General features: G+C 41.6%; 1 protein-coding gene across 1 annotated transcript in view; it reads left to right on the top strand.

Annotated features, from left to right (window-relative positions):
• Positions 1-13,971, top strand: part of PLXNC1 (plexin C1) — a 150,816-nt gene that overhangs the window by 99,924 nt on the left and 36,921 nt on the right. Inside the window, exons 7-13 of the mRNA XM_035901002.1 lie at positions 1,525-1,639; positions 2,645-2,789; positions 6,184-6,253; positions 7,635-7,710; positions 7,839-7,892; positions 12,342-12,481; positions 13,599-13,778. Of these exons, the coding sequence (XP_035756895.1) occupies positions 1,525-1,639; positions 2,645-2,789; positions 6,184-6,253; positions 7,635-7,710; positions 7,839-7,892; positions 12,342-12,481; positions 13,599-13,778 (780 nt within the window). The remainder of the gene's footprint in view (positions 1-1,524; positions 1,640-2,644; positions 2,790-6,183; positions 6,254-7,634; positions 7,711-7,838; positions 7,893-12,341; positions 12,482-13,598; positions 13,779-13,971) is intronic.

Genomic DNA, 13,971 nt, shown 5'->3' with positions numbered 1-13,971 from the left:
TCAGACAGTCTGAAATATGTCAGGCACAGTCCCAATTTCTTACAGTATAGTTATGATCTGAATGTATTCGGATGCAAAGCCCCACCAGGTTCTTGTGCAGCAGGAACTCAGTTTCCTGAGTTAGACTACAAAGGAAGTGACCTTGTGCTTAACTGCATTCCAGTTGCCAACATCTTGATCTACAGAGACGATGGCTTTATGGTTTCTATGGTTTGTGGGGTTATTTCGGGCATTTTGGAAAGCAGTGGATATTTTTCTCAGAAGTCATTCTTGTGTTACTCCTTCTGGAGAGAAAACACATTGTTTGTGAAATATGTTTGTGCAGTGAACTCCTCATGAAAAAGGCCCATGCTTTGCAAGTACACACTCATTTCTAGTTTTTAGCAAAGGAATAGTTCATTAAGGCACATGTCAGTGACCACATGATTGAAGCTATACACAATTCTACGTTTGGTAGAAAAGTAGTATTGTTAAACCAATATTAAATGTTATGTTTATTTATAAATATTCAATCTTAATATTAAAATATTAAGATATATGCAGTTAGCACTTGCTTGTCTTTAATTGCTAGCTATATGAAATTACTTGGAGTTAATCTATGGATTGTTCATTAACTGCTCACAGCAGACAGTATGTTAAGGATTCACCTTTCAAACTTGGTAATTGTCCATCCTTTTCATATGCCTATGTTCTCTTTTTCTTATGTGTTTTTAATATGTGTAATCTTTTGTAGTACTTGTATATCCCAGTGTTTCCTCATTCTTCCTTAATTTTCTGTTGTGTAGTTTCCATTTCCTACAGTTTGGCATCTATAACATTTTTATTTACTTTGTGCCATCTTACTTCTGAAATGGATTTTATTCTTGAAGACAGAGAAATCTATTTTGAACTACCTTTTCAAACCCGTTGATTCTAACCAAGTGCACTGACATGAAAGGGAAAGATTACCATTCACATCAGTGGACGACAGAGGAGATTAGGAAGGATGCATCTCATCAACTTACACATTTGCAGCATAGCTCTACATCTGAGCTTTACCCCCATCTCCTCTTATACTGTTTGGAGAGAATGAACAGCTTTAGTGGGATTCGTTTCACTTTTGTATGAATGTCTGAGATAAGTTAGGTGAATTGCACCCTGAAAGAGCGCATTTCTCCCCATTGAGTGTAGAGGGAACTGGGCAGGTCAGATCTAGAGTTGTACAATGGAGCAATCAAGTTGGGGGTGATGAATTGCATCCCAGGCTACCAAGTCTACTGTTACTGGCCAAGCATCTAATATTTGCTTGAGTCCCATTGACTTCATCAGGACCCTAGAGCATATATCAATGCATTGTAATTTATTTTGATAAGCAGAAGATTTTACTGATTGTTTTCCTGAAGCTTTTTGCAGTTATACCCATATTCCTGTAAAAAATCAATAGTGTTCCTGTAAAAAATCAATAACATCAAATAAGTTGAAGTAAATAAGTCTGAAGTCAAAGCCACAATAAGGAGGCTAGTATAATTTTATGTTTACTTTTAGGTGCACATTAAAAGAAAACTGTGCACGTTCAAACAGCATAAAGGGTTGGTATAACATTTCGCATGCACCTGATAAAGATCTGGAAATCCTGCCAAGTTTCCCTACGAAAAATCAGGTATGTACACCCAGTTTTATGTGTGTTTGTTTACTGTGACTGAAAATGTGCAATTTTGTCTCTTATTGCAGCTTCCCTTCTTTTGTCACCATGCTCCATATATTAGTCCCTCTTATCTCAACAACTGGCAAATATATTGGAAATCCCAGTAAGTTGAATGTGTCAGTCAGATAGGTGTTCTCTTCCTCTCCTATAAAATGTATCCTGAAGCTATACTTCATGATGTTGAGTCAGAAATTCACTATACTGACAAAGGCAACGTTTCTGTTATCTCACTTTATCAGCTATTTTATTATTTCCAGTGACTATATATCAAGTGCATTATGTAAGTTCTGAGCTTTGTAACAAGTTACAAAACAGTCACTGGGACACATATGCTAACACAAATGCATCTTTAAGTGTTTGATATTAGTATTTATTCAGTATCTGTTCGCAGCACACACAGCCTTGAGTATTTGATTATCAAATATTGTGACTGGCCACTTAATCTGCATGCTATTGTTTCTGGTTTCCTGATTGAATGCACTAATGTGATCATATTTGTAAAGCGCTCTCAGCCAGAAACAAAGGATAATTCATTACAAGACAAACTCCGTTTCATAATTAAGTGCACTTCAGTTATGGATGCAAACGTTGTCTCTCTGTGCGGATTTGTACATTCTTGCTCAAATATTTTTAAGGGACTGTAACAGCATGTAACACTGTTACAGCAAAATTCTTGGTTTAAAATCCAAAATTATTCCAGATTGCTCCCCTAACATACCTTACAGATCCATTTAATTTCTGGAATTATGCAATGCTGTCCCTTTTAGGACTCTTTCTGTATTGCTTCTTCAGCTGGGAGAGGCCCTCTCCTTTGAGAGGCTGCCTAGTGAATTGTCTGCTTCTGCCACAAAAATTTTCATTTTGTACATTTCCTAGGTTGTAGTTTTCTATAAAGACAAGGTGACAACTTAACAGCTATTAGAAGAAATCTGTTGTATTCTTGTTTTTATTGTTTTATAGGTTGCTGTGTCTGCAAGCATAAGCAAAATCCTTACTTCCTGTATTATAAAAATTGTAAAACCTGTTGAAATATTTTATGAAAATGTAGTGCTGAATAAGTCATCCTGTTTCTGCAATCTAACTACTCCAGTGATAACCGATAATGGTATGTTTTACTATTACATGTATTTAATGCTTATTCACTTCACTACCGGGGAGAACTGAGCCTAAATACAAGCCTAATGAGTGTGAGAGTAGGTAATGCTTTTTATTAAATGTCATTGAAAAAAAATATTCATATTTTGTCAAGTGATTTGAGTGTACTCACACTATTCTTGATAATTAAACATTTGTTAATAGGTAATCCTTTCTATAAGTAATAAAACATGTTAACCTATGGCTAGAAGCAGCTTCTTCAGTTCAGCTTATAGCAGTGCAGTGTTCTAGCATTTGGAGTATATTGACATGGGGCCATTAATCACTGCCTAAGGAAATTTAAGATAGTTGCAGTGACAATCAAGCTGGCTGAAGCTATGGAAGCAGGGTTGGTCCAGTGCTCTGCCTTGACAAATTCACCCATCGTCACCCTTCTCTCATCTGCAAACAGAATTTGTTTTTGCAAGAAACTGTACTAGCATAAATAAGAGGAGAATTTCACTATGGATGTCTGTACAAGAAATAATCTTAATATTCAATTAACTGTTTCAGCCTAACTTAAGACACTTGTAAGAAAGTGATTATCCCATGTGGAGGATTAGCAGAAAAATACGTGGTTCGGGGGCATTTTGGCTGGTACATCTTTTGACTCGATTTCATTCATCTTTCTGAATTACTGGTTGAATCATTTTGCAAAAATTCTTATGCTACGTTGTTCACCAGTAGTTCTCAAAATTAGAGACCTGAGACATTTGTATTGGATGCGTGATGCATGTGATCTGTTTTGTGCATCTTATGGGCAACTACAAGTTTTAGAATGAGGTGGTAAATTACTGAGTATCTAGGCCTTTGAGCTGTTGCCTAGGCTTTGGTCTCAAAGATCAGATGATAATCCTTCACAGTAGAGTCTTATTTGACTAATAGGAGGAAAACGTCCCACTTTGCATTGCTTCAAAGGGCTGCATAGAAGCACAAAGCTTTTTTAATACAGGTTGACCTTGTACCTTTTTAAAGTTGCTTATGTTGGAATACAAAAGAGAGTTTTAATCTAAACTGAGGGACAAAGATAGCAAGCTCAAGGATACCATGTGCTCTCAAGTGACTTGAAGAGGAAACAGAAAATTCAGATAAATGCCTGCCTTTATCTTTTCCTAGATAATATAGTCCAAAAGACATGTAATACTCTGCATGAATCTGATTCTCTTATAATACCTTTGTGTAGAAAGAGGAATGAAATGTTAACCAGAACTTATACTGACTTGTTGTTCTGAAGAGCTCAGTGCTGCAAAGAGCTCTCTCTCTTGGTGACCCTTGCCCCTAAAGGAGGTTCATCGGAATACTGGGATCTCAGGAGCTCATCCTATGGCCTTTGTATGGGAAGAGCTCCTCTGGTATCGTACAGGTGTTGTGTCACGTTCCTGTCCAATATTTGGTTTGGGAATCAAGAAGAAAAGACTTTGTCACTAGCATGTGACAGCTCAGGTGATATCCATGAGTATTCTGGTCTTTTAAGCTGTCTTTAATAAACGCTATTAGTGCATTAGAGAAGAAAAAAATGTCCTTTATTGACCCAGTCCCAAAAGCCATGTTTTCCTATTATTATGGAGAACGTTGTTTTGGTTCTCTGTCTTATTGGACTAAGGCTTTTTCTTGCTTCATTAGAAGGTTGTCAGAGTATAGTGTTATGGAAGCCAGCTCGCCTTGCCTGTGCTCGGTACCAAAGATGACAGCATTAACCAGAAGGCTGTGAGCTTAGGTTTTGCCCACCAGTACTTCTGCCACTCACATGCTCCTATGAGTTGAGATATATTAGTGGGTAATGCGAGTGTGGAAGTTATGTTGACTATTTATGGTACCTCATGTAAAGTGACCTCGGTGTCGCAAGAAGATGCACTTGCAAAACTCCTTCAGGTATCGTTTCTGTAAAAAAAAAATTTTGAAAATACCTGCTACTCAGTGCAGTCTGGTGCATTTTGAAAGGTCAGTCCAGGCCATACAGAAAATAATGGGTTGCATTAATTTCAACACAGACAAAATCAGGAAACCATATTTGACAGTGTTGTTTTTGAAGTATTTATACAAACTTAAAAGAGAAGACAAGCTCTGCCACAAGCAGATAAATTCCTTACTTTTACTTACTGCTCCTAGTAAAATACTATTTTTTTGGTAGCTCATAGCTTGAGACCCTTCTCATACAATAATGTAGGCAAGTGATGTAGGCAATTTTGTGCCCAATATACCAGATTTCTGCAGATACGTCGATTTCTGGAGATGAAAATAGGTGCTTGGTGAAGGATTTCAGAATATCTGTGTGTGCTCATCCACATCTTCAAGCATTTCATCACCTTTAAAAATCAGACTCTTTGCTATCCATTTAGTCAGGTATTTAAGCATACGAACAGTCCCAAGGACTGTTTCTAACAAGCAGTGCAGGTAACCTTTGCAGTGAGCACCCACGTGCCATGCTGACATGTGGAGCTGGGAGATGCTTCTGATTTAAAAACGTAGATGTAGCCAAAGCTGGTTTTCATCTGAACAAGCCAGCCTGTGATAAAGACAAAGCTTTCTCTACCTTTGCAAGGTAGGTATACTTTAAATCTGTGTAACTTTCCTGGATTAAAAAGCTATTTTACTTCCTAGCATAGAGAAGCCAGAAAAGTCTGCACACATGGGTTTCATTTGATCTCAGACAGTCATTCATTTCACAGACGAACACATCTGCAGGCACGCAGATGAAAGGGACCATGGCTTAAGTGGTATATATCTAACTCTACTTTTCGATGTGGTATTCTGCTCATGGGAGAAGATACCCTTTCATTCCACAGCTGTCAGTGAATTGTTGGTATAGTAATTGCTAGCTGAAATAATGGCAAATTGACTCATGCAATCATAAAAGATTTAAATAGGATGAAAATTGCTACTGCATAGATTACAAAAGAAGACTCTGAAACCAAGTCTTTGAGAAAGAAAGAGAGAAGTACGGTATGTTGGGGTCTCTCGCATTAGAACACTCCGTTGTGTTAGAAGGCTTGAATTTGGGGTCTGGCTGTGTATACTACCGTATACCACTGTGTGCTGTTTGGGAGATGATTTTATATCCCTGCTCTGTGGTAGCATTTCCTCATCTGTATCCTGACAGTAACACTACTTTTGTACGTCATGCAGTGGTGGCATCAAGCTTAATTAATGAATGTGTATAAAGTCTTGGAATAACTCAGCTAAAGTGTGCTATGGAAGGACAAAATCTAGTTATTTTTATCAGCCAAAAGAGTGAGTGAATGTATAAGAGAAGGTGCAAACCACGTAGAGAACAGCTGAAGGCACATGAGCTTTCAACTCAATTATTTTTTTTACAGTTATTTCTTGTAATACCCAGCATATGTCTAACAGTCACGTTTTTCCAGATTGTCTAGTTCTCGAAGCGTCACTGTCCTCAAGCTCTTGGAATATCACACAAACATTTCAGTTGAAAAAGTAAGACTTGTTCCTGTTGAAGTTCACTGTGGGGTTTGCTGGGGGGGGGGAATGGGGACAGGGGCAGGGGAAGGAGGGGAGTCTGAAGTATGATTTTTTTTTTTTTTTGGTATATTTAAGGAAATATATTTCACTAAAGATCGTAAAAATCCCTTTTCTTGGCCCATTTCCTCCTCCTTCTGGTTTTTTTATTGTCCTTAGAAAGCTGCTGCTTCTGATGACTTTTATTTAACGGGACCCTAGCAGCTAGCTGTAGAAGAGTCATTACAATGACTGAATTTATGACAAGTGCCTGAAGAGATAATAAAAGATGTCACAATGACATTAAAATCCTTTTTGTCCTTGTGAAAAAGGTGGGCCTCTGGTACTCAGGATAAGACCTAGATCAGAGGAGTCAGGAGATTCTGTAAAAGTAGTTTTATGGAGCTGGTTTTTAATAGAGCCAGATGCAATTTAAATATGGTCCGTGGGTAACATGAATACAATTAAACCAGAAAGTAACATCTAATCTTTTAATAGGAATAATAAATACCTATTGTTCTGTACACATTATTTTTCAGAGCCACGCTCTTTGTTGAGAGCTCACAGTAGAAAGCATTTCTGCCCAGTACATGGGCTATCCCTTTATGCTATGTGGTTGTTAAAACATAGAAAGATCTGGCTAATGTATCCTGCAGGTAACTACAGCATTCCCGTTCAGAACGCTTCTCCTCTGTACAAAGAGGCTGATACATACGCACCTGAGATGAAGCCGAACTCCTGCTTTTTGGGAAGTAGCACATCACTTCCCTGTCCCTGGAGCAACACGGGGAAGGAACTGTCGTTCTCTAAATCAGAGCATTTCTCAGCATGCATGGAGAGGGCCTGTGCTGCTCTTGGCTCTCCTCCATGCTGATAGATGCATTGCAAAGCAAGACAGGGACAAACTAGTCTCCAGCAGGCGTATTTTTTGGTAGGTGAAGGCAATACCTTGCTAGCACTACACACACAGAACAGAAGTTCAGGCAAGCTGTGAAAGAATCAGCGATGGTTTTTTGCCCTTTTCTGGTTAAAAAGTACTATCTGGCCACTTATGTACTGGAGAAAACCACAGCAAAATGAAACCCAAAGTGTTCCGTCTGCTTCATGCTTTTTGGAAATCTATGACTCTCAGCATCTCAGCACAGATTGTATTTCATATTAAATTTGCCCTCAGAATATGCACAACAGAACAATAGGCTTAGAGGGTAAACACAGGTTATGTGTTTTATGCATTTCATTACATGTTTGCCAGGTTGTTCTCTTGGGTTTGTGCTTTTTTCTGTCACTTCAAATTTCACATTCATGGCTGCATCTAGATTGAGTTCCCGTGTCTTACAAAAACTGTTTTCTGTGTTGCCAGCTGCTCACGATGTATACACAAGGGTGAGTGTGCCAGCTGTAAATGGACGCGTGTCTCTCCTGCCACCACCTGCCAGGTGAAGTTTATTGGGGAGGACCGGAATCCCCTGTGATGCCTTTTCCTTGTATTTTTTACGTTTCAGAGCAATCTGTCTCTTCCCTGTTCTAACATGGAGAAATGCTGATTTTTTATTTTTTTTTTCAGGATAGTTGTGATGCAACTGCTTCCAAGGGGACTGCCACTGCACAGAAAACAGAGGTTAGTTAGCATTTTAAGATTGGCATTATTGAGATTCTGTGGGTTGGGGGAGAAATTTATTTAGAATGAGAGGACTTTGCAGGAAGAATAGAGATATGGATGAGGAGGCAGTTGTTTACTTAGAAAGGTAATGCAGAACTTGAATTGATACTGATTTTTCTTAGTGCTTTGTTGGTGCCTAAAAGTACTAACAAGATTTGTGTTTCAGATCCAGGCATTGAGACAGTGAACACTGCAATAGTCGTGTGCATGCCTCTAGATGCAGTATTTACAATATTGCTTTAAATGCCAATGTCCCCGTATGCTGTGTTTAGGCATTCCACAGGAACCAGCGTGCTGAGGGCTGGGACGTGTAAGCTCACCACCACCAAAAAAAAAAAAAACCAAAGGAGAACATCTCGGGCTTAATGTCTTACCTAGACTTAAATGCATGTTTGAGTTTTGCTGTCACAGACAACTCTGTAAAACTAGGTTTCAGAGTCTCAAACCTCTTTCTCATTTTATGCAGCCAGACCACAGTTTCTCCTGAAACGTAGCTGCCAGGGGAGCAGAAGGAAGGGGAGGCTGTGCCACCCAGTTTCTGCATAACAGACAAGAGGCTAGAGGATGCATCCAGGAACTGAAATCCCTGGGTGTTAGTAAATCCCTGGTTCACACTTCCAGAAGGATTTTCCTTGCTTCCAGGCTGTAGACAAAACTGGAGATGGAGCTACTCTCTCCATCCATCCCACTCAAGCTGGATCACTGGAACGGAAGTGGTGTTGCTGGTGTCAAAGTACCTTCCGAATCTGGTTGTTGAGTTCTCTATTGAAATCATATGGACTTTATGTGAGCGTATAGTCTATGCGATTAGCCTCATAGACCAGCCCTTTAACCATGAGGTTATCCCTTCATTCTTTATGGTGCCAAAATGGTTTTATTTTCTCATAAAACTGAGCGATCTTGCCATCAGTGGTTGCTTATAGCATGCAGGTGTTAGGAAAGAAATGAGTAGTGAAGAGAAATTTGGCTGATGAGTAAGTACATAGAGATTTGCTGCCTACACTTTTTGGTTTCTGCTTTTCTGTGAGTGATAGCACAGTTGGTATAAATAGCAACTGTGTTCTTATCTCTAAATGTTTTGTTAGAACTACGCAAACTTTTACCTGTGAAGACAGGAATTACCTCTTAGGTGTTCAGCTGAGGTTTCTTAAACAAAATCACAAAATCCATTTTGTTTTTCACAGAGATGAGTGGGATTGTAATACTTGTGCTTCTGAGCATTAATATTCTGGATTTGGTCTGCATATAAAGCATTACGGCTGGTGAAAGAACAGAGGAAATTCTTCTTTGCTCTGCTTCCAAGTGCATTAATTTGACATTGGTAAATAGTTGGAATTGCCTGGGAGATGGCTTTCTTCCACACGCCTTATCTTGGAAAGACAGTGATGGACAAGGCAGTGAAAGCACTAGAGGCAATCCAAAGGCAGATGTTTATTTAGAAGTGATTGATCCATTCAGAGGGCTTGAAATTGCATTTGAAACCCTACCCTCCTTTGACTGCTGGTGCTTTAAGGAGAACACACTGGAGAGCTGAGAAAGAGGATTTGTGTTTTCCCACAACCCCAGCCGAGCATTTAGATTAATATACTTTTTCTTCTGTGGCAGCCCCAGCCCTCCTCCTGACTCCAGCTGCTGGTTTCCATGCATGTACTTTCCCCCTCCCTGCGCCAGAGCAACGCTTGGAGAGGTTGCACGAGTACGCTTGGCTGGGGAACTGATTTGGCTGGAAATAACCGTTGTCTTTCAGCAGGTTATTTTTCATCTGGGCCAGTTCCCCGATCCAGTTCTTCGTGTGGCCTCAGGACCCCGTGCTAGCATTGCAGGAGGGGCTGTGTTGGAGCTGGGATGAGCTCCCTGGAGTGGCAGAGGCTGCTTAACCTGGGCTGCTGCCAGATATCTCACTGTGACCTGCAGCCATGCTAACCACACCTCTGAGGACGTGGCTGCCGCTGTTTGTGCAGCCCCAGGGAGGCGTTAGGCTGTCCAGGAGACAGGGGGCTGCAGCTCAGAAATGTGGAGCTCTATTGAAGTTGACAGGGCTGTGCTGATTTGCATTACCTGAGGACCTGGCTCACGCTTCCCTGCGGGCGTCTCTGTGTGTTTACGCTGCTCTCATCACGTGCCTCACAACTAGTGATTTTTATAAATATCCTTCTGCCTCTCTGCTGTCTCCCTTCCCTCCTGCTGCCGGGCATCTCCTCCCCTGCCACGCAGTGACTGGAAGGTCAGCGGCTCTCTGGCGCTGGGGAAATGGGCACCACAGAGCCCAGCGAGGACGCTTGGTCCCTCCTGCATCCCGTGAGGAAACTAACGGTTTCTTTTGCTGCTGAGGAAAGTTGTTGTGGGCTACGGTGGTCAAGCTGGGAAGCAGGCTCTCCAGTATCGGAGGCCAGCTTGCCTCAGCGCTGTGAGTGACCGTGCCGATGCCGTGAGCCCGAGGCGGGACGCGGTGAGGGAGCCTGTGTCGCGTAGGCGCAGGGAAGGCATGATTTCAGCAGGGACTGAAACTTCCAGAGTGAACCGTCCTTCCTGCGATTTCTTCTTGGCGTAAGAAAAGAAGCAGGGCAAGCTAAGCTGAGGCACCACTGCGGTGTGCGGTGCCTGGCAGAGAGACCAGAGGGCCCTGAAGCGCCACAGCGTCCTGCCGCACCCCCGGGTTTCCCTCACCAGGCCTGACAGCCCTGATGCAGCTCTGGAGGGGGGAATCTCCATGCATTTGTGTGATACTGTGTTATTCCAGTGCTTCGGGGCTCCCTGCTGGTTACCGGTGAGAGCCCCGAGGCAGTGTTTTACTCCTTACTGTAGTATTTGGCTTCTGGATTTTGTGTGAGGATATTGACTGTCCTCGGTGCGCTTGGGAGGCTGGGCACAAGCAGAGGGATGGGACACGGCTGGAGAAAAGCCCTGGTGCTTCGCTGGCTTTAACCTCTGCTTCAGTTGTCCCGCTTGCATACTAAGGGTTAAACTGACCCCCAGGTCAGGGTGGGAGTGAATTTTCCCCCTCAGGCTGTTTGTCAGGGGTTTCCTTTGCCCTCCTCCATTATCCTTATCAGAGGTCATCTCGGAGGCCCTTCTGCAGGCCCGCTGGCCCCAGCCTTTGCACTCTCGTGCCCTTCCCTAAGGCACAAGTTGCAGCTTTCCATCAGTTGTGACAGGTATTGCATTTGCTCCGGAGCGCTCTGGCATTCAGCGGGCCATGGTAACATGTGGGGACAACGTGCTGGGGACCTTTCTGAAATGGGCAAATACTGTGTTTGTGAGTGGATGGCAATGTGGCCCCCGGTGGTCCCCTCAGGCCGAAGGCTTGGTGCTGCTCTGGGTACCTGAAAAGATTAGTGGGGAGAAAAACCCTGTGGCAAGGACTTGTCAAGGTCAGGAAGGCTGAACTGCCCAGTGGACGTGTCCACACGTGCACAGCAGAAATCAGGATAATCACAATACTCTAAAAACTCATTTAAACTAGTGTTATAGGCCATCTAAAAGCACACTAGAAATCATTTGCCTGAGAAGGTGCCAAACCGTGTGTGGTTTCACATGTATGTTTTCCTGTTTCTTTGAATGTTTTCAGTTTGTTGTCTGAAAGATACACAGAGAGGAAACAGTCTGTGTGATTATAAAACTGGGGAAGCAGCAAAACTGATTAAACATGAGATGCTGTCAAATGCATCAAGTACATACACTAAGGAAAAAAAATATCTCTTCTTGCTTGGTAGTGTTAGTAATTTAGAATAAGTAAATATAAAAATACACAAAGAAAAGCACAGTTTAAAAAGTGGTCACATTTCTGCAAGACTGTAACATCATCAGAGAAAACGAGGATTATTCTTAAATGCTGGAAAATAGGTTTGAAAACTTCTTAACATCAAAATGGGATACCAAAAAATCCCCACAGTTGTGTTGTACCTTTAGCTCTATGTATGACTTTGAAAAAACTTTCTAGTAAAGCTAATTCTGGGGCTCTTTCTTGACTTTTCATTCTAGGATTTGACCCTGCTTCCCCTTTTCAGGTCTTGAGAGATGCTTTCATTTGTTTCTCTGATCTCTCATGGTGACAGCACCATGGGTTTTGTCTTGCGTTGTTTTTTAGTTCTTCAACGGTATACAAGTGTATCATTTCAAGCTGGATTTTTGTGATACTTACCTTCCAGTATGGCAGACTGTGATTCCTTTGGGCAACTCTGTTATAAGTTGAAATGTAAAATATGCAGGTAAAAATAGTTAGCTTGTAAATAAGTTGTGATTGACAGTACTTCCCAGGATCAAGCTTAACAAGATTTGAAATGAGTAAGAAAAATGTATCCCTGTGCCATAAAACCCACATTCCTGAGTAGCGGTTGGTTGCGCAGCTGTTGTTTAACTGCCAAGCCTTTTTATAACCAGATTTTGTTTCGCTTTGTTTTCTAATAGCATATCAGCATTCATTCCATTGAACCTCTGTGGATTTCTACATTAGGCAAAAGTGAAATAACAGTCAAAGGAGAAAACTTTACACGTGCATCAGGCATAAAACTGATACTGACTGGAATCACTGGCTGTAAACCAGAGATGTGAGTTAAGCTCTGAAAAATAATAATGTTTACTTTGCATGGTGAAAATTATGCCCATTTTGCCCTAGCAATACAGTTGTGTGAACAGTTGTCATGGACCTCTCCTCAGCAGAGGTGGGGGGGATGCTCTGCACACCTTTCATTATACTTCCACTTTAAATTTCCAAAGGATGGAAATGAATGTGATATTTGGGTACAATACAAGGGATGGCTGGGTGGGTGGGCAGCTCTCAGCAGTAGCAGTTCTGTACTTGTGGCCCTCTGTGCCTTGCAGCAGGCGACAAGAAGTTAGGTCACAGGAAGGGCTCAGCTTTTGTTTGACTCTCCTCTGCTTCAAAATATCCCCCATCTATTCTAGGATTCTGCTTGTGAAAGCACAGACACCGTGCCTGGGAAGTGAATCTCTCATGCAACAACGTGTGTTTTTCTCTGTTGATGGTTGCGCAGTGTAACCCCCTGGATAATTAGGCTATCTTACTATGAAGCAGTCATTTTCAGGTGCAGCTGCAATGGCTGCCTGTGATTACCAAGCCCATTTTACATAGCTAGCACTTGAAAAAGTATTCATGTGGTACAGTTCAATTTTTAATTCAACCCTGAATTTCTTGGGGACCACACAAAAAAAAGGAGAGAAGCATGGAGAGAGGGAAAGAAGAGAGAAAGAAGAAGTAGAGACAAAGAGGAAGGAGAGAAAGAGAGGAAGGAAAGAAAGGGAGAAAGGACCAGGCAAAGAAGGAGAGAAAGAAAGAAACAGACACTGAAGGCTCTCATTCCTGACTAGCTAATGTGTTGATAGCACAGAGAAGTACACAGCAAAGTATACAGTTTACACAGCAAAATCACACTTTGTATTACATAGCCTCATCCCAAGGCCATAAGACCAGTATCTGTACCATCTTCTGTGGTTATTGTGACACATAACAACTTCACTCAAAAGATGCCCCCTACTTTGTCTTTTCAACTCCCTGCTCTCTCTTTCCACTTCTATCTGGCAGCTCAAAAAGAGATTTGTTCCTCTTCCCATCCTTTGCTTTAGGTTATAGGCTTTGTGTAACACCAATACGTGGCATAAGTGGCATCTGTGTTTCAGCATCTGACTGTTTCCTTTCTCCTCCAGCGTTAAAGTTAGAAATGTGCTAAACGATACACAAATGACATTCACTCTCCCACCAACGCGTAAAGAGGCCAAAAGTGTATGTATACAGGCTGATGGGAAAAAATGTTCACCACCAATGACCCTACATTATGTTTCACTGCCAGCATGTTTTGGAATCACACCAAATACCTCCTGGATCAGGTAAATTTGCCTTTCTATGCTTTCTATGTATTTATTAAAATGTAGTCCCACTGAGCCAATATCAGCCTCCTTCCATGGCCAGACTGGGATGACTGCCGTAACTTGTTATGGAGGATGAATTTACACCAGTGAACTGATTTAACCTTTAACATACAGATAGCGTCATGATAGCTGCAAGACAGATTATGTGTTC

The sequence above is a fragment of the Egretta garzetta genome, unplaced genomic scaffold (genome assembly GCF_000687185.1).
Source record: "Egretta garzetta isolate BGI_Z169 unplaced genomic scaffold, ASM68718v1 scaffold38, whole genome shotgun sequence".
Classification (NCBI taxonomy): Eukaryota; Metazoa; Chordata; class Aves; order Pelecaniformes; family Ardeidae; genus Egretta; species Egretta garzetta.
Note: the sequence above shows the minus strand (reverse complement) of the source record. Positions and strands in the feature narration are given on the sequence as shown.